This window comes from Paramormyrops kingsleyae, chromosome 1, assembly GCF_048594095.1.
Source record: "Paramormyrops kingsleyae isolate MSU_618 chromosome 1, PKINGS_0.4, whole genome shotgun sequence".
NCBI lineage: Eukaryota > Metazoa > Chordata > Actinopteri > Osteoglossiformes > Mormyridae > Paramormyrops > Paramormyrops kingsleyae.
Window position 1 is genome coordinate 30,374,042 of NC_132797.1, and position 18,603 is coordinate 30,392,644.

Sequence of the window (18,603 nt, forward strand, 5' to 3'; positions counted from 1 at the left end):
TGTAGTTAATAAATCAGGATGCAATGATTAAGTGATTGGTCTATTAAGTTTTACGTCAAATGTTGTTAAAAAAAAAGTCTGAAGCCTTGCCAGGTACATGCAGCATCGTATAATGAACATCACTTTTCTAAAGTCTATTGTTACACTTTCGTTAGATGTGTGCATGTCTCGGCACACCTTCAAACACCTACGCAGCTGGGTATCAAGCCCAAAACTGCGAGAACTTGGGAAACAAAGGAAGTTTATAGGATTTTTATATAGGTAAGGAGACGTGGGAGGGCAAACGAGTTTTACTACACTCCAGCTGGACATGATTCAGCTGCATTTCGCCGCTGCCTTGAATGACATCTGGTCCAAGCTATGATGTCTATTCCTTATAATCCGTGCCTCGTTCACTTTAAGTTACCCATCGCAGTACATGTCTCCACTGTATAGCAAACGACACCCACCTGACCGTACCTGCGACACTGGTGACATCACAAGTGACACTCGGAGGGGGGCGGGGGGTATTGGATCCTGTGCGGGGGGCAATTTGCACATAGGAGAAGGCGAGCGTGCCCAATACCTTTTCCTGTGTAGGCTACATACGAATGCGTTATAAGGGAAACGTTATACGCGTTATTGTTGAAGCAGTTGATTACAAAGTAATTCAAAATTTATAAAGTTTTTACTGGACATTTTATATAATCTCAAAGAAAATCTAATCGACACACTTCGAGGACTATAGTCTTGTGAGCTATCCACACAGCAGGAAACTGATCAGAAATACAACCGCTCTTTTCTGAAGACAGGAAAAAGAAGGTCGGGGATTGTGGAAATGTTAACAACGTGTAATGTAACAAACGGAATCCAAGACTTTATGATAAAAACGTGATGTTTTGAGTAAAGATATACAGAAGCGTCAAAGGAAAGGTTAAATTATCAAATAACCATATTGCCCAGTACTAAGTTGTCTTTAAATTTTTGTTTTTTTCCACTGAAACATGGAGATGTATTATTTAAGCACTATGAACCCAACTGTTCTACCTTAAACCTCCACAGTACAAAAATGTCTCGTGGGCACATGTGACCTCAATTGAACAATGCACCCCTCCCTAGGCTATCTATATCACTGCACACAAATGCCTCCTAGACTCTAAAATATGCACTTGACTTAATGACTTTAACGATACCGTTGCTCCATTTTAAAATTATGCACAAGTTTGTAGGCGCCATTAATGGAAACAAAGCACGAAAAAAATCGTATCATAATTTGCACGGTGAAAATTAGTTAATTTAATACACAGCAATAATCTACCAAACACTTGCTTTTCCTATATTATATATAACATGCTTTTGATACTTATAAAGTGAAGAGCCATATACATGTCTATGAGCACACATAACCACACACACACATTGTGAGTGAGAGAGAGAGAGAGAGAGAGAGAGAGACACACACACACACACACACTTATGTTGTCTTGCCACTTTGTCTCAAAGTCCTCCAGGCTGTTATAGGACCAGTCAGACTAAGATAGGCAATTCTCTATTTTTTTAAATGTGAGGGTTGTAAGAGGGGCCATAATTCATACAGTGACCCACCGTATCATTAGCCAACGATATGCTTTGAATCAGGGAGTGAAGGGGGAGGGGGTACTTTGGGGGCCAATCAGCTATCAGCTTCGGCCAGTGCTCCTGTGGCCCCGCCCACCCCGTATAGGCCCTTGCTGAATGATGTCCACAGGCAGCAATAGCGTTACACCATCACGGAGCTGGTGGCTCCCCTTAGTCAGCACCCATTACACACCTATGCAGTTGTTTGTCACAGGGTACAGCAGAACAACCCAAGGACCCTTACAGCCTATTGGTAAGTGGGCAAAACCACTGGGAAGTTGAACAGAGACTCTTTCACTAATTTACCGTCTTATGACATCTCTGCACTGTGCTTCCTGTCCATTTGTAATTTCTACTGTATTCTTTACTTTGCATATTATTGTCCTGTAAAGTTTCTCCTGTGTATCTTGTTATATTATCCTGTCTCACATATTTGGCGCCTACCTACAATTACTTCTGGTATGTTTGTACATATTGGCAGTAAAGTGTCCCAAGTTCTTTTTCTACTGAACTCAATATTCATGGAGACCACTGAGCTAGCTGACACGATCTGTATTCTCCTGTCTGTAAGATAAATATGTACATGCATAAAAACTATCCCTCACTACAATTTCAGCTGCTGACCGTTATGATTATATTACCTCTGCTTGGCACCCCAATGGCAGTTTCTAGAACAGGGTTCTCCAACTCCGGGCCTGGAGAGCTACCGTCCAGTAGGTTTTCTATCCTACCTGGCTTCTGATGAGCCTCACCTGTTCTCAGGTAAATACCAGGAACAGGTGTGGCTCATCAGAAGCCAAGTAGGATAGAAAACCTACTGGATAGTAGCTCTCCTGGACCGGAGTTGGAGACCCCTGTTCTAGAACATTCAGAAGTAGTCAGATTACAAGTGCAGCCTGAACAGAACCGTCTCCATTTTCCAGATCATTTCTGTTAGACCTTTCCCCCTAATCTCTGTGTCAATGCCTACTACACATAAACCCCATCTCCTACAAACTCACAGGTTCTGCGTTTAAAAGCAATACTCAAATTATACTTAAAGTTAAAAAAACACTGTAGGAAGATGCAAATGGGGCAAATGTAAAACTGGCTAAATCACAGTTACTTGGGGTACAATAACTAGACCAGGGTTATTCAAATCACGGTCCTCAGAGGCCAAGCATTGCTGATTTTCCAGCCTTCCTTCACCTGCAAGCCAGGTGTGAAGCCTCCAGCCAAATCAGAATCAGTAAACTAACCTGAAGAACTGAAAACAAGGCCTGGATTTGGAATCAAGGCCCTGAACTAGAGTTTTTTTTCTTAAGAAAAAAAAAAGTGAAGCAGTGCTTACATTCCATTTACTGAAGTTAGAATGATGTAATTTCCTTTGAACTGCTCTCCGATCATTTACATTCAGTATGTTAGGACCATACCCCAGAAACACACTACATCAACAGCAACTCCCAGTGATACAGCAGTACACGATAGAGATATTTAAAAAAGCTCATTCTCTTCAACAGCCTGTCTCCAAGGACAGCGTGGTGAATTTGTGAAAACTAGCCTGAGCTATTTGGTGTCTATGTGTGTGTTTGTGTGTGAAGAGCACTCAGTCCCAAGCCACTTCATTGCAAAGGCTCTGGGTCACTAACCAGACCACTAATTGGATCAGAGGTGGATAAAGATGGACGGATGGATCTTGCCTCAGGTAACTGGCAAACACTTCCTGGTCGGCATTTTTTTTTGCATATGAAACAAATTCTCTTGAGGTTTTGGAACAAGTACGGGAGGGAAAATTAATAAATAGACCATTTTCCAAATCCCTCTACCTCCAACCAGTGTGTAGAAGGAGCACTCAGATGATTGGAACCCAAAGTAAAGTCCATCCATAACTAAGACAGAAATACAGCACCAAATAAAAGACGACTATAAAGTTTAAGAGGTGCATTAAGGACTTGTGGGTGCGTATAATTTTATTTATTTACACACACACACACACACACACACACACACACACACACACACACACACACACACACACACCTATATAGTAAAAGGGAACAAAAAAAGCATATATATCCAGTACAGATCTGCATCAATATGCTAAACATCAAGGACTATGCAGGTTTGGGACCAGGGCGCCTTTGAGCATGGAAGAGGGAGATTTCTGTCCCTTTTAGTATGGTAGCCAGGCATGTCACCATGGAAGGGTCCCCCACCCCCCTCTTAAAAAAAGAAAAGCTGCCCTCATTTTAATTTACATTTTAATTCTGGTTAGTGCAAGCCGTTTCACACCTCTATACCCAATTAGCAATTAGCTGTCTTCCGAGTCGAGACCTTCACGCTGACGTCTGATCCGTAGCCGATCTATATGCAGCTTGTGCAGATAGTGATAAGAGCAGGCAGAATACATGTATAGTTTTAAATCTAATTTTATAATGATTTGCAAGCCAGCAGGCCTGCAGGGAGAGAGAGAGGGAACGGGGGAATTCGACATGTGCTCTTCAAAAGGAGATGTCTGCGGTGCACACTGGCAGTGCGAGGAGGAACGGCTCTTTGTGCTTGCACGTAATTCGCTTCCCCTGACTAATCTGAGACAGGAAGTAAGTTCAGAGAAAACCACTTGCCCAGGCAGCAAAAAAAAAAAAAAAGCCAGACAAAGCAGCACTTCGACTTGAGGATTTAAACCCAGGTGCTACCACTAATGTTGCCCAGAAGGTAGCTTGGACATCATGGGGGTGAGAGGAGCACTTGCTGGAGGAGAAGTCTTTGGATCACATCTGTGCAACACCCCGCTACTCAGCACCTCGCGCTCATTAAAGGGGCCAGCAGAAGCTCTCCCAAGTTTCAAAACACTTTTAATGAGAGACTCCCACACTTATAACATTAAAAATGAAGGGTACATGAAAATCAATGGGCAAAGATTAAAATAAACCTGTAATGTGAAGCCGGGGCCCGTGCTCATGAATTTTAAAAGCCGGCAGTTCAGAAAGTTGCAAGCGACGCCTGGAGTTGCTAACCTTTGACAGGTAGATCCGCACCATCCCCACCCGAGCGGTAATTAATACCGAAGAGGCAGGTCAAAGTTTTGATTTAATTCCGGCCCAATTAGCTCAGCCTTCAGAAAGTCATCATTTAACGGCTCGGCGCGGGACATTAATGAGGCACAGAGGACGTGTAATTGAATAAAAATGTCAGGGTGCCACAGCGGCACGTAACCAGTCTCAACGTACGTAGGCTGCGGCAGCGACAGTGTGGTTATTTATGCGTGTGGTGATGCGCTGACGGCAGGGGGATCCGGCGGCTGTGCGACGCGCTGCAGCTGTGCTACTCAGAGAAGTTGTGCTGCTCCCACATTTCAATGCGTTGAATTTCTACTCTTGCAATTAGATAACTGAAAAGGGGAGGAGGCTGGGCATTTCTTCCAAAGGAAATTCTGGAACTCACAACTCTTTTTCTCAATGGCAATGGAATATGAATAAACAAACAATAGATAAATGAATAGGCAAACATAAAACAACAGTCACAACTGTGTGACAGCACAGGGGTTTAGTACATTTAACGATTTAAATAGAGCTATTCCAAGCTTAGGAAGTTCTATGATTCGATGAACGTCATTCACCCCAGTGGTGCATTCTTGTGCATTCATAGAGATAAAGAATTCTTGGGAAATGTTTCTGTCAAATTTAACACCATGTTTACAGGATTATTAAGGACCTGCACAACAAGCCATCTCCAGGGATGAGACACTGGAACCTTCCTTACAAACCCAGGCCCTAAAATACTGCTCTACTTTCTGCACATTATATAACTACATGCATTCATCTTCTATAAGCACTTATTGAGTACAGTGACCATAGAGTGCATCCTATTAAAACACAGGCCACACTCTGGAAGGTGTGCATGTATTGTTTCAGGATTGTAGGAGGATAACATAGTAACAGATGTAGATAGTCACAAATTCCAGCATATGTAGTATGGCTAAAATGATTCAATCAGAAGTGCAACTGCACTGTATTGACACCCAGACAACCTGCTTTAATGGTTGGTTGGTGCAACAAAACGACAAATACAGACCCTCCACTACTTACGAATGAGTTACGTTCCAAACGGCTGTTCGTAACTTGAAGCGTTCATAAGTTGTTATTCAACATCATTTTAAGGGTATACGCAAGTACAAAGAACTAGGATGCCGGGAGTCTGCACGCTACGCTGCTGCGCGGCAGGAGTAGCGGCCAGAAACCGTACTAGGTGGAATTGGCGCGCGGAAAAAAATAGATGTTGCGCACAGGAAATGGGAGCCAAACAAACAATTTAGACTTACAGTCCTCTTCGTTCATATGTCTGAAAGTTCGTAAGTAGAGGAGCGTCTGTACATTGTCAATGAGTCAGTGTGCGAGGAGGGAAAAAATAAAAATTAAGAATTAAAATCAATGGAGAAAACATCCCTGTATTTTTTAAAACTATACATTAAAAAATACATTTAAATGGCTCCAGTTCACTGTTTATCTGCCAGCTGTCTAGGGTTTTCAAAGCATGCCAACATTCTGCATGCCAGGGGTAAAAAAGAACCTTCAAACCAAAGATCTTTGAATATGCATCTCTAAACATATTCCTTTCCTGAACTGAAGAGCAAGCTGTCACTTTCCCATAATATATTCAACAATATATTATTAATAATGTACCAAAAACTGAATTGCTCGAGGCGGTTGATAGTACACACAGCTGAAAAGTGTTTACAATCACAGCCAGTCACAAATATGGGGAGTAGCTTAATTTTTATATGCGATAATAATCTTGAAACGATCAGTTTGATATCTTGTTTTCGGTGGAATCCCACACTGCTGCTTATACCAGTCCACCATAGTTTGTTGGTTAAAGTTCCGGAATATCAGAATTTGCACCATTTCCAAATAAAACTAAATCTTTAACCATCCATTTCAGCCACCCTTAATGGACAGCTTTCCTGAATCAATTTTTATGGAATAACCTACATCTTAAGTAATTTTAAAAAGTTTTCTGCAATTCAAACAGTGTTTGATTCAATATGTAGAATGAGGACTTCCCAAACATAATTCTGGAGAGGGGCAGTCTACTACACTTTGCATTCAAAGCAGATCATTTTACTGAAATGTACCAATCTGGATTTGAGTGCCCAGGATGGATGTCACACACAGGTTATGTGAACTCCCGTTCCTAAGGCGCTTTATCCTAAATGGGACTGAGCTATTAAATTCTGGCTGTAGTCTAACTGGTATAGCACAGTGTATTTAAAAAGCTCTGGGTGTATTTTTATTGGGTGCATATGAATACCATTTGAAGTGTTCAAATCAGTTTAGAGAACGTTTATGATATAGTAACTTTACATCTAACGCAACGACTGATTACCCAAAATTAAGTTATCGCACAAAATTCATTTCAAGGGCACAGAATGAAGCAGACCTATTTTGGCACTAAGTAATCAACCAGAAACAGATTGTAATTTAGCACAGTTTATTAATTGAATGGCAAAAAAAATTAATCAAAAGGGGGCCGATTCTGAGTAACCCAATGACTAGGAGTGAATGGAACATATTATAAAACTATGGTGCCAGACAAGACATGGCGAAGGGAAAATGACGCGGTCGAACTGGGTGAACCCTGAAATATGTTCCCAGCGACACATTAAACTTCCGGTTACATCTCTTTAAAATACGCATGTTTGCTACCCTTCACAAAATACAGCGCCGCAAAGTTAAAATCCAAATAGGCGGCATGTCAAAAGTAGTGCAACAAAATAAACCTTTTCTCAGAGCCACTAGAGCGCCCCCTAGCGTCTACTCACCGCTTCTCCTACAGGAATCGGCCCGTAGGTAGGATTCAGCTAGTTAAGGGAACACAACCAGAACCCAGCGTTTCATTTTAATACTTTGAAAACTAAACGCCACATAAACCGTGAAAGTTACTGTAATATGATATGTTATCTTGGTCATAGGCCTATTCCGATTTTTAAGATTGATTTCCTATAGCGGGAAATGCTATACCTTCGCCAGCAAACACGCGATTTAAACCCCCCCTTTTTCTTTATCCCGGTTCTGTTAGATTATTCGCTACTTTTACCAGCGTCGCACGCAACTTGGAAGAAAAAAAAACGACTTATAAAAAAAAATTAGAAGAACTTAACTGGAATAAAAGTACTCACATTTTAGTTACTGCTCCTTTCTCAGACATAAACCGCGTCTCTCCTTCAGCACTTACATTTTCAGCGTTCAACTAGTGTGGGTCGTTCAATGTGCTGCGAGGCAGCCAAAGCGCATTTTAACTCATTTTAATATAGGGTACAATAAGATTTACGAAACGCGTTTTTGCCATACGGACGCTTCAAGCTATCGCTAGGGGGAAAAAAAGACCTTTTTCGGGAAATTACACATTTTGCGGAGAAGCAGCGTTTCTCGCACGCCGCACCTCCACATGCATACGATCTCCACCATACCCACACCGGCGCATTCAGGGACATGACGGGCGACGGTGTGAAGTTAACAGGGAGAAACAGAAAGGACAATGCCGCTGCAGATTGCGGGTCGCCTGCGACTACCGGTTCACCGAGGGTGTCGGAAAAATCCCAGCGCATGACTGGGGCTTCACCCCCTCCAAGCAAACGACAGGAAAAACCCACATACATTTAGTCTCGGTTTAAAAAAAGAAAAAAGAAACGAAAAACACAGCAAGCACAAATAAGCGATCTCTGCAATCATTAGCGGCATGTTTGGCACGAATACTTCCTGCATAAACAACAAAAAAGAGAATAATAATTTTTAAGAAAAAACCCTCCGGCAATTTTCCTTCACCACAATGGCGTCTTTCATTGGCACTAGCAGATCAGGGACACCTAGGAAATGAAAGTGGCAAAGATATGGCAAAACAGCCTCTGCCGAGATCTCACGGCGGTATAAAACATGGGTGCAAGGCTCATTCCAGCTAAGAAAGGACGAACGTTTCCCTGAACTCAACGCGCCAGGAGCCTATTCGCACCAAGGGCGTAAATGCTTTCTCGTCGTGGGCTGGATGATTTTCTTCTAGAGCTCGGAGTCCATTGTTTTAAAAAAAATTCAACCACTGGTATTTAAAACAGATACTCCGATCAAGCGGCGCACATTTCCCACGAAGTGGTTAAATTATTTTTTGTTACAACTGTGGCGCTTCACTCCTGGCACATGCGTAAAAGCTGCTGCGCCCAAAAAGTCTCAGCCATGCCCGCCTCAGCAAATAACACCGAACCAAATCTATCAGCCCTTACCTGAAACATTGATGAACATCAAGTGTCTTTTTTTCCACCTCTCTTTCCCTCGGATTTCGTTAGCGATCTGCTTCCCCCGCTACACCAGTGAGAAATGCAATAGCTTGGCTAAGGTAGTCAGAACAAAATACAGAGAATACTTGCTCCAGGGCTTCGAAACCCCTTAAGGCGAAGATCAGGATACAATTAGCTCATGCCTCTACCCTAGTCAAAACCAATCTGCAAAATAAAACTTCAATTAAATTAACTGATCACAGAGGCAAGCACGCTGGCCTTCATCAAAATTACTGTAATTTTTCTATTTTGAAAAAAGATCCGACAAAATTCTACATAAAACAGCCTCGCGTCTGCTTCCAACTTGCCTATTGCCCCTCTCTTGCACAGAAAGGCTGATTTTAATCGTTATGATTAGTTTTGATGTAACGTTTCCTCGAGCGATTTCTGCGAATGGATGGAGTGTTTCTGTGCCAGTAAGGAAAATGCAGCAGATGATGATAATTTTATAGATTGTTGCGTGTGTCATTAGATTTATTATATTTAAAACTAAACACGGTACATCTTCTCGAGGTTGCTTTTGAAGCCAGAAAAATAATATACGTGAGCGCGTTAAGGTCGCCCAACTTGTTGATGAAGATCATCTTCGTTGTGATAATCAGTGTGTATGATAATTTGGAGATCCGTCCGCATCCCGCCCCCTCCCTTCCCGCCAGTCCCCTGGCTGTGTAAGTTCCCAGATGACTTGTATAAATAAGCACATAGAGCCCGATATGCCCCAATCAAGTCTGAATCAGCGCCCGGGGGGGAAGGGGCTCACAAACTAATTTCAAATGTTCAGCCATGCATAATTTCAAAAGATTCAGAGTTCCTAAGCTTTAGGTCTGAAACTATAGAAGTCTGAACGGAGGGCATCGCACTCTGTACACATATCTGGTGCATCAATCAATAAAAATATGTTAACTTTTTTCTTCACCTAGATAGGGGGCAGTAAGAGAAGGTATTAGATTATGATTAAAGGCCTGATTTTTTCCGATTATGAGTCAAAAACTTGCCAGGTGAAGTACACTATAATGTGGGCTATGATTACGTGAAAATATGTGTACTCAAAATATTACTCCACAATGTTAATAGAACCAGTAACTTAACTGAATTAACCCTTAATATTAACAGTTGTCATGGCTAAATTTCATACCCCACGGCAGCCTATATTGCTCTCTATCGTCCCCTGCTGGTCTAAGTATTGGGTGCAAACCACACAGTATACATCCAACCGCTTATCCTGGTCAGAGTTGCGGGAATTTTATTATTCCAGAGCAGAAATATCACATTGTTATGACATGAGTAAGGCTTGTAAAGAGGATAAGACTACCTTCCTCAGCTGTTAAATATTCCTTTCATATAGGCTACAGATACGCACCTTAGAAGTCTAATCTCAATGGTGTATCACAGCCTCACATGCCTTATTGGTGTAATGCTGTAATAAATAAATAAACACGCTACTTATGCACTCAACAGATGTTCCAAACCAAAGTAACTGAATTAATTACAGTTTTAAAGTTAGGAATTTCGGTAAGTGATTTTGACTAAGTTATAATAGCTGTTACTCAGAGAATGGGCATTTTGGATTTAATCCAGTCCTTTGCTCCTACAACACGCCATGCTCTTTCAGTAATAATAATGGTATTTTTCTCCACTTCAGTGCTTGCTATAATTGTGGCAACTATATTGTTCCCCTTTAAATGTGCTTGTATAAGCAATAACTTAGCATTCCTTTCCAGCTCGTCTTTGCAGTATGCCTATGGCAGAACAAACATTTAAAAGCTTCAGAGAAAACAGAGGACACACACAACAATGTATTTTAAACTCATTTATGAAACCCACATTATATCTTCGGTGGTATAACTGGATTTTGTACAAAATTACAAGACTGTCTGGGCAAAACTCTTCATCTGTGTCACTGAAGATATCTTGAACTCTATACCTATGTCTTTGTGAGGTCGCTTAAAATCGTTTCACTAAATCCTTTTATCCATCGGTCATACAGCGGGTTGTGTGACAATGACGTCTGAGTATTTCTGAAGATGAAGTTCAAGCGCAGTCTGTAACTGAATGACATCATCCGTATCCACACCAGCGAGTGGGTGTTGTTGGCTGACGCCGGGCATCTCGCGAAAAAAGTGTCACTCTCCGACGCATTTGCTTTCATTGTTTGCGCGCTGTCACCCAGCTTTGAGTATCTTGATCAAAGTAGTATTGGAGTACAAACATTCACATCGCGCCCTTTAGCAGTGATTAATATCTTCTGCTGACACCAGCATTTGCATTTAACCCTGGTCTACACGCGCCAGATGCGCGCTGTGCAAGGTGCGGTTTCGTTTAACTGAGATCTTTCTCATTCACCGAGACCGCTTTAGAAGGTAATCCCCGCAGTGCACTAATGTTTCCTTTCTATATTTAGGTTGCAACTAGACAATATAAACAGCAGTCTCAATATTTTTACAAAATGCACGTTTATTGTGACTAAAATGACTGATTTCATGCGGCCGACATCAAGCACCTGACTAGCACCAGTAACTCCCAGCTGTTATAATCTCTTACACGTCGGCATATTTGTGAACTGTATGTTTATAGCTATTACTACTAGAAATATTGACCACTCTTTGCAGAGATTAAGGATTTTTTTATTATTATTATTCCGGTAACACTACTTGATGGGGCACAAACATTTAGTAATAACTCAGTTATTACTGAAGTACAAATCATGAACAAATATAGTTGCTACTTGAGAGAAGAGATGTATCATGACTCATTAATGATGAACAAATATGAGTATTTCACTTCTGTTATTCATTACTTGTTTCTTCAGTAGTTCACAAAGGTTTACAGAATTAACAGATAGTAACAAATATAAATGCCTGGGATAAATGATGCTTCACGATTCATTAATGATGAACAAACATGAGATCATTATGTAACTAAGGCTTAGTTTGGGGCTTAATTGATACATAAGTAATTTCTTAATACTACATTATTTGTGCCCCCTCAAGTAAAGTGTTACCATTATAACTAACGGGCACTCAACTGTTAAAAGTTCTTGCCATCAAGTTTCTCGTGAAACACATCGCTAAATACAACGTAAATACGAGGGTCACAGCCTGCCTGCGTTTTGTCGCTGTGGTAAAAGATGACATGAGAACCGCAGGCACTGGACCCAGACGTACCAGAAGCGCGCGGTGACCTGGGACTTACTATCGACGACATACATTCTTTCACTGTGTTTCTGAATGAAAACGGTGTTCTACGTTATACTGCACACGAGTCTGCGTTACCTGCTGTCACATTTGGACTTCTGACGATGCGGAATTCTCCTAAAACCGCCGTGAAGAAATGTGGCGCAAACATGGACCGGCGTGCACGTCAGGATTATGCTAAGATGGAAAGATCAGTCAGACGTACACAGATGCCTGGTACAAATGATAAAAAGATATACGGCATGTTATAAAATACATAACAGATTACTTATTTGAAAACCAACATGTTACAGATGGCTGCCGTTCCCTCCTTACAAGTGGAAATCTACATCCAAGTCAGATCTCTGGGCCGACTTCTGCCGGGATCTTGAGACAGATTCTCCGGAAGATTTAAATTTAGAAGACAGCAAGTTTTGAGTAAGGGGTGTAAATGTATTTTTTAAGTTACCAGACTTCCTCTCCAAAACACTGGAGGCAGATACCAACTCCGTGGGGGTGTCCCCAAAGGAAAACCGCATAGGTTACTAAACATGATGCATGAAAACAGCGCCCCCCAGTCACGCGTGCAAAACTTTATTTCTGAATAACAGAATTTAAGGGGACATGTAGGAAATTTAATAATCTAATTCATCCACATTTTTGTTTTGCTTTTTAAAATAACGAATTTACTTCATATACAGCACACACTTGCCTGCTATACACAGAAAAACTCTTATTTGGCAAAGGATACTGGTGAAATGGATAGCTGTATTCCCTGGAGACACTGGTAGAGTAGCAGTTAAGGAGGAAGCCTAACTGGAACTGAACCAGTACAAAAAGCAGCCATATAAAAGTGATTAAATGTGTATTATGTGTCTGTCACAAAATGTTTATTTGCTCAATTACAATAAAGGGAGAATGATCAGCTGTAAGTGACTTGTTCAATAATCTATTGCATGTCCAGGTATGGTTATGGCCAATTACATGCAGCACATGGTGCATTTTAGATGGTATGTTAGGTATATACACGAGACAGGAAATTCAAAGATTCATAACTGGATACTGTACAGTTTGTTTTTTATACAACCATATGAAGGATTTGTGCATAGTTCCTATATAAAAGCATTTTCAAAGATAGTCAGTGAAAATTATTAAGCTTTTTATCCACTATTTGAAATTTCTGGTAATGTAGCCACATCCAGAAGATAACTTCTTTGTTCCACACATGCATTCCTGGAGATAAGCAGTTTTCATTCTCTAAGGTCTTGGTGTATTTCACAGGGGATTTCAGAAGCCCAAGAACAGACAACTGCCCCTAACATAACCAATAACTGATTTCATTTCTCCCACCTTCTGAACACAACATCCCAAAGGAAAATTAATGCTGGATTAGTGGTAAAATGAAGTTATCAGCCTGGTGTCAGAGCATCAGAGTTGGCTATTTTTAATCCCCCCCCCCAATCCCCCAGACACACTCTAAAATTGTTTATATTGGATCCACATGCTTTAGCAACAAAGTTATTGCTGCCTTTCTTTAACTTCCCCAGATTTTCTTCCTAGAGAACAAACCAACCCAAATGCAGAGACTTAATGGTACTTCTGATCAAATCCTTTAAATGCACTATCAAATGTCCTACTATGTTGATGTCAGCGATTTGAAGAGGTGTGGTGCTTCGTTAAAAGGAACCAAACGGTCCCTCTATAGTGCAGATAAGGTCAGTAGCTCTGTTTTTCTTGGGCTGTTGCCCAGTCACAGCAGCGAGCCGAAATACCAGGCAGGATATTTTCAGTGACTACACGGCTGTAATCATTAGCAGATGTGAGACCTCCCAAACAGACACTGACCTCTGTTGGTGCTGGATGACATAACTGTAATGATGTAACGCCTCATCTAGGAGGGGGGACACCCCTGTCACTACAGCCACCAAATACTAACACAGGCAAACTAGCAGAGAGGGAAACGACTGTTTTCCTTTACTGATCATAATGTCCTCTTTGCCTCTTTTTGGCTGCACTCCCTTCATCTGTAAATTCAGACACTCAGGCACTGGTCTCCAAGCCAGGAGGGGAAAATGGCAATCTCTACAAGGGCCAGCTTAGTGTGATTATTCAAGAGTATAGAATATTCACAACTGCAGTATGTCCAATGATGATGACACAGTATTTGTGCTAGTCTTGGGTCTTTCTCATTGGCCTGTATCAGACCTTCCAAGTGACGCCAGTGGCCAAAAGAAGAAAGAGATGGTCTTTCTCCAATAAGTCCATCCAGATGGAAGGCAAGTCGGTGCCAACAATGCACAACAAAATAGATTCCCACTGTTCTTTTAGACCTGGATGTCCTTGGAGAACCTCTGATGAGCAAAAACAGATATCACAGCTACACTCAGTGACAAAAAAAGTTAAGCACCCAGACGGAGTGGTGGACATGAAATGAATCTCCACGTGGTGAAAGGTCATGTGACTGTATCGCAATGACTATAATATCAGATCAAATGGACAATAGAATTGATGGTTCGGGCACACTGCTGGTCCCATGTCAGTAGGGTGTGGCATCCCCCCGGGCCTGGATACAGGCGGCGATACGGTGCGGAAGGGAGTCGTACAGCTGTTGTATTCCCTCCTGTGGCAAGTCGGCCCACAGCTGTTGTAATTGGCCCTCGAGACCCTGCAGATTGGCACTGGGTCTGAGTTGACGTCTGAGCTGATCCCTCACATGTTCGATTGGGGAAAGATCGGGGGACCAGACTGGCCATGGGAGGACCTCAGCATGACACAGGCAGTCCATAGACACACATGTGGTGTGTGGACAGGCATTGTCTTGTTGAAAGACTGTCTCAGGAGGGGTAAGATATGCGGACGCAGGATGTCACTGACGTAGCGCTGTGCCGTCAGGGTCCCCCAAATCACTACCAGAGATGACCTGAAGTCATACCCTATGGCTCCCCACACGTAACGCCGGTGTGTCTCTCCCCTCAGCGCTGCCATACGTGCACACGACGATCATCTGTGGTAATGCAGAACCAAGATTCATTGCTGAACATGGTACGACGCCACTCATCATCTGTCCATGACTCCTGGTTACAGCACCACTCCAAACACAGCTGTCTCAGCGCTGGTGTTAACGGCAGCCTACACATGGGAAGGTGAACCTGTAGTCTGACTGATGTCAGTCGTCGAGACAGGGCGGGATGGCAACAGGTGTGGTAGAGAGTCCTGATGGCAGGCACAGATGTCATGGGGTTCTGTAATGCTTGGCGCACAATACGACGATCCTCCCTTGGTATGGTCTGTCTTTGGCGACCGGAACCTTCACAACATGTATGGGTGCCCTCATGTGCCCATTGGTTCCAACACTGTGTCACTGTGACATCTGCATGCCCCACATGTTAGGCATTTGTACGATATGACCACCCAGCATCATGCAAACCCACAATGCGATCCCTATCAAACTCCGTCAAGTGCCAGTAATGCTGTCTAATGCACCTATGAGTCATCCTCTGTGTCTGGTGACTAGATGTGCCAGCTCCTCGTAAATCGAATCATTTACATACCCATCGCTGGTCTGCATGTGTACCAAATTACCAAATCGAACCATTATTTCTGGGTGCTTAACTTTTTTTGGCACTGAATATATTTTTTGTGCGGAAGAAATCGTGGGATAGTTCAAAGTGCTATTAGTATGCAAATTGTGTCCTTAATGATTACTGGGGTCTCCTCCAAGCAAACACTGTAGAGGCACATGCATATAAATCAACTGTGGATGCATATAACTAGAATGTATATACGCTGAACCAAAAATGGTCTAATTCAGACATCTAACACACAGTCGCATACTGCATTTTAATTAAAGGTAGAAGCTCAATGCGTACGCCCTGGCATCCCTGAAAGGAGCCTCAGCAACATCAGCATCTCATACTTCCTCAAAAGCAGGACTGGAACAAACACTGCAGTGGCTAATGCAGCCGTAAGTTCAGCACAGGGCGGGCAAACGCATACCTACACTTAAAGCCAACCTCTCAAAAGACAGGTTTCCATTTCGTTCTGGCCTCACTGCAGTTATGTGCATGATTTGCTCCCTTCCTTTCCGGAAGAAAAAAAAAAAAACATTTAAATGGGAAAAAAAATCTATGAACACAAGAGGTGGTGACCTGCATTAGGAAAAGAATGCTAGAGGCATCAATATAGTTTAATCCTATTAAATGGTTCCCTCTAGAGGGCATTGATAATAAAAGTTCCCTGATTATGAGAGGAAAGACCCAAACATGGAAATGATCCTGGAGCAGGGTACCTCTGCACAAACTGCTTTTAACAGACACTTTTCCTGCCCTTTACTTTTGGGAGAAAAAAAAAACAGAATGGACGAACGCATGTGATATGAAAACAAACGAGCATGCAAACAAACATTCGACCGAAAGCTGAGATTGCAGTTTAATCTGTAACAAAACAAATGTGTTTCATCAGGAATGAGCACTGGGCTCTTAGATGTCCTGGAGGGGATTGGGGTGTGCAGAGGGTTTAAAATGAAGCCAAGAGGAATCCAATCACACTTTCCAACCCTCATGCTTCTGCTAACCTGCTGAGGTCTCAGGTGTGCAATATATTGATTAGCGATTTTTAAAGCGGTTAGGTTACGATATGACTAGCAATAATTTGCAACAATCAGCCCTCAGACTCCAGCACTACCAGAGGTTTGCATGTCCTGCAAACAGTAGCACATGACGGAAAACTTAAAAGTTTCATAAATATGAAATAAGTTACCAATGAGTGAGAGAGGATGTAGTATTTGCAGACATTAAAGACATGTCAGGGGACACAGCAGGTTGCTAATCAGAAGATCTGCTACACAGACTTATGTTCATATTCATGAACAGGTCATAATTGCATTCAACTGATTTCACAAACAAAAAGGTGGACGTCTTTGGCTGTTGTGATGACAGGACTTAGCACCTTAAAGGAATTAGTACACCTTCAAGAGGTACCAGGCTGCCAATGAGATCTATTGAGGAACTTATCTATTCATCACATAACTACAAGTCGCATAAAACGCACAAACAATAATGGTGGTACGGTGGTGCAGAGCGGGGGTTGCACAAGATGAATTTGGCCAACCTACAAACACATCCACTCACCACATTAAGCTTCTACTAGGCCCAATAAAAGATAGGACTTAATATGTAAAAATATCTCTTTAATTTACTTTTAAGTTTTCTATGTTAACTTATAAAATCTTGTACCATAGTATAATCCCACACTATTAACAATTTTGGGACTAAATTATGCAGAAAACAACTTAGTTTACAAATTCTATTTCCTTCTTCACCTTCATGTTCTCAAGTGCATCTTTTCTTTCAAGATAATTTGTTTTTGTCTTTTCGTGACACAAAAAAGTCACAGGATGATGTATTCCCAGTACAAGTCCTTGACAAGGAACGAGCCGGCTGTGGGCTGTCTGAGTGTGTTTTATTCTGACGGTGTGGGTTAACAGCTGCCATTGACAGGAAGTCAGTCTGGGAAGCACATCGCAGATCAAATAACAACACGAAAGGAACAGAGCACAGCCTCCAGTTCACATTACCCCAGACGTGTTATCTCACCCAGGAGGTCTGAGTTCAAACTCCTTTACAACATTTGAAAATAAATCCAGGAAAGACACGGACAGCCGACAGATCTACCCGGCACACTTTCTGGTGGAAAAGGCGCACAAAGGTACAATTTCACTGCGCTCGATGCAGATTACACCCATCCTTATAACCGAGACAGCAGCTAGAATATGAACCTTAAAAAAAGAATAAAGTTCCTAACCTGTTCCCCGATGAGTCACATCAGGAAGCGGGGAAACGTAGCCCTGGGGCTTCCTGCCGACTGATGAACTCCACAGGGATTGTAATTAAAGGCCTGTGACCGGCCTGCATCCTGTCCTAGGTACCCTATATTGGCTGGACGAAGACAGAGAGCTCTTTAACAAACTGCCGCTCTGCACCCGAGCCCTGGGACAAGCCTCAAATCTAAGCTGGCAGGCTACCATCCCAGAGTCAGCCCCCCGGAATTTAAAATGGAGCGACACCGGAGACAGCGATCACCACCGGCATTACGTCACCCAAAAACTGCGTGGGGAAAAAAACACATTACTGAAAACTCGTTTACAAACCATTTATTTTTAAGAACTGAAACATATTTTATGTTGCAGAAATCTTCTTTTCGATCACGTCAGTTACCTTCAAGTTCTCCAACTACGTTGATAGCCACAGTGCTACCCAGAACTATCCAGAACACTCCCAACACCAAGGTCCCTCATCAGTGATCACCGCGCTACAGCCTTTCTTCTAGAATTAGAATATTTACAACATTTGGAACCACAATCACCTTCAAATTCCATAATCCCCCCCCTGAAAAAAAAACTACTCAGATACCGTCACATGGGTTTCCTGACAGACAAATTTTCGCATTTATTACATGGTACGAGATGAGTCGAGATATCAATATCACAGCTTTGACATGAGGCTGTCATTTCTGGGAGTGAGTTATGTC

The 18,603-nt window shown here is 42.2% G+C and overlaps 1 protein-coding gene across 3 annotated transcripts in view; it reads right to left on the bottom strand.

Annotated features, from left to right (window-relative positions):
• LOC111851647 (BTB/POZ domain-containing protein KCTD1) overlaps positions 1–18,107 on the bottom strand; it is a 35,969-nt gene extending 17,862 nt beyond the window's left edge. The window contains exon 1 of one of the 3 annotated variants that reach the window (XM_023826735.2): positions 17,878–18,107. Coding sequence is in view for 1 of the 3 variants with exons in the window: in XM_023826734.2 (XP_023682502.1) it covers positions 8,849–8,857 (9 nt within the window). In the remaining 2 variants the exon portion in view is untranslated. Of the gene's footprint in view, positions 1–7,753; positions 8,698–8,848; positions 9,498–17,877 lie in introns of those variants that run through there. The other 2 variants (XM_023826734.2, XM_023826736.2) reach the window with 2 other exon arrangements.
• Positions 18,108–18,603: the final 496 nt, after the last annotated feature.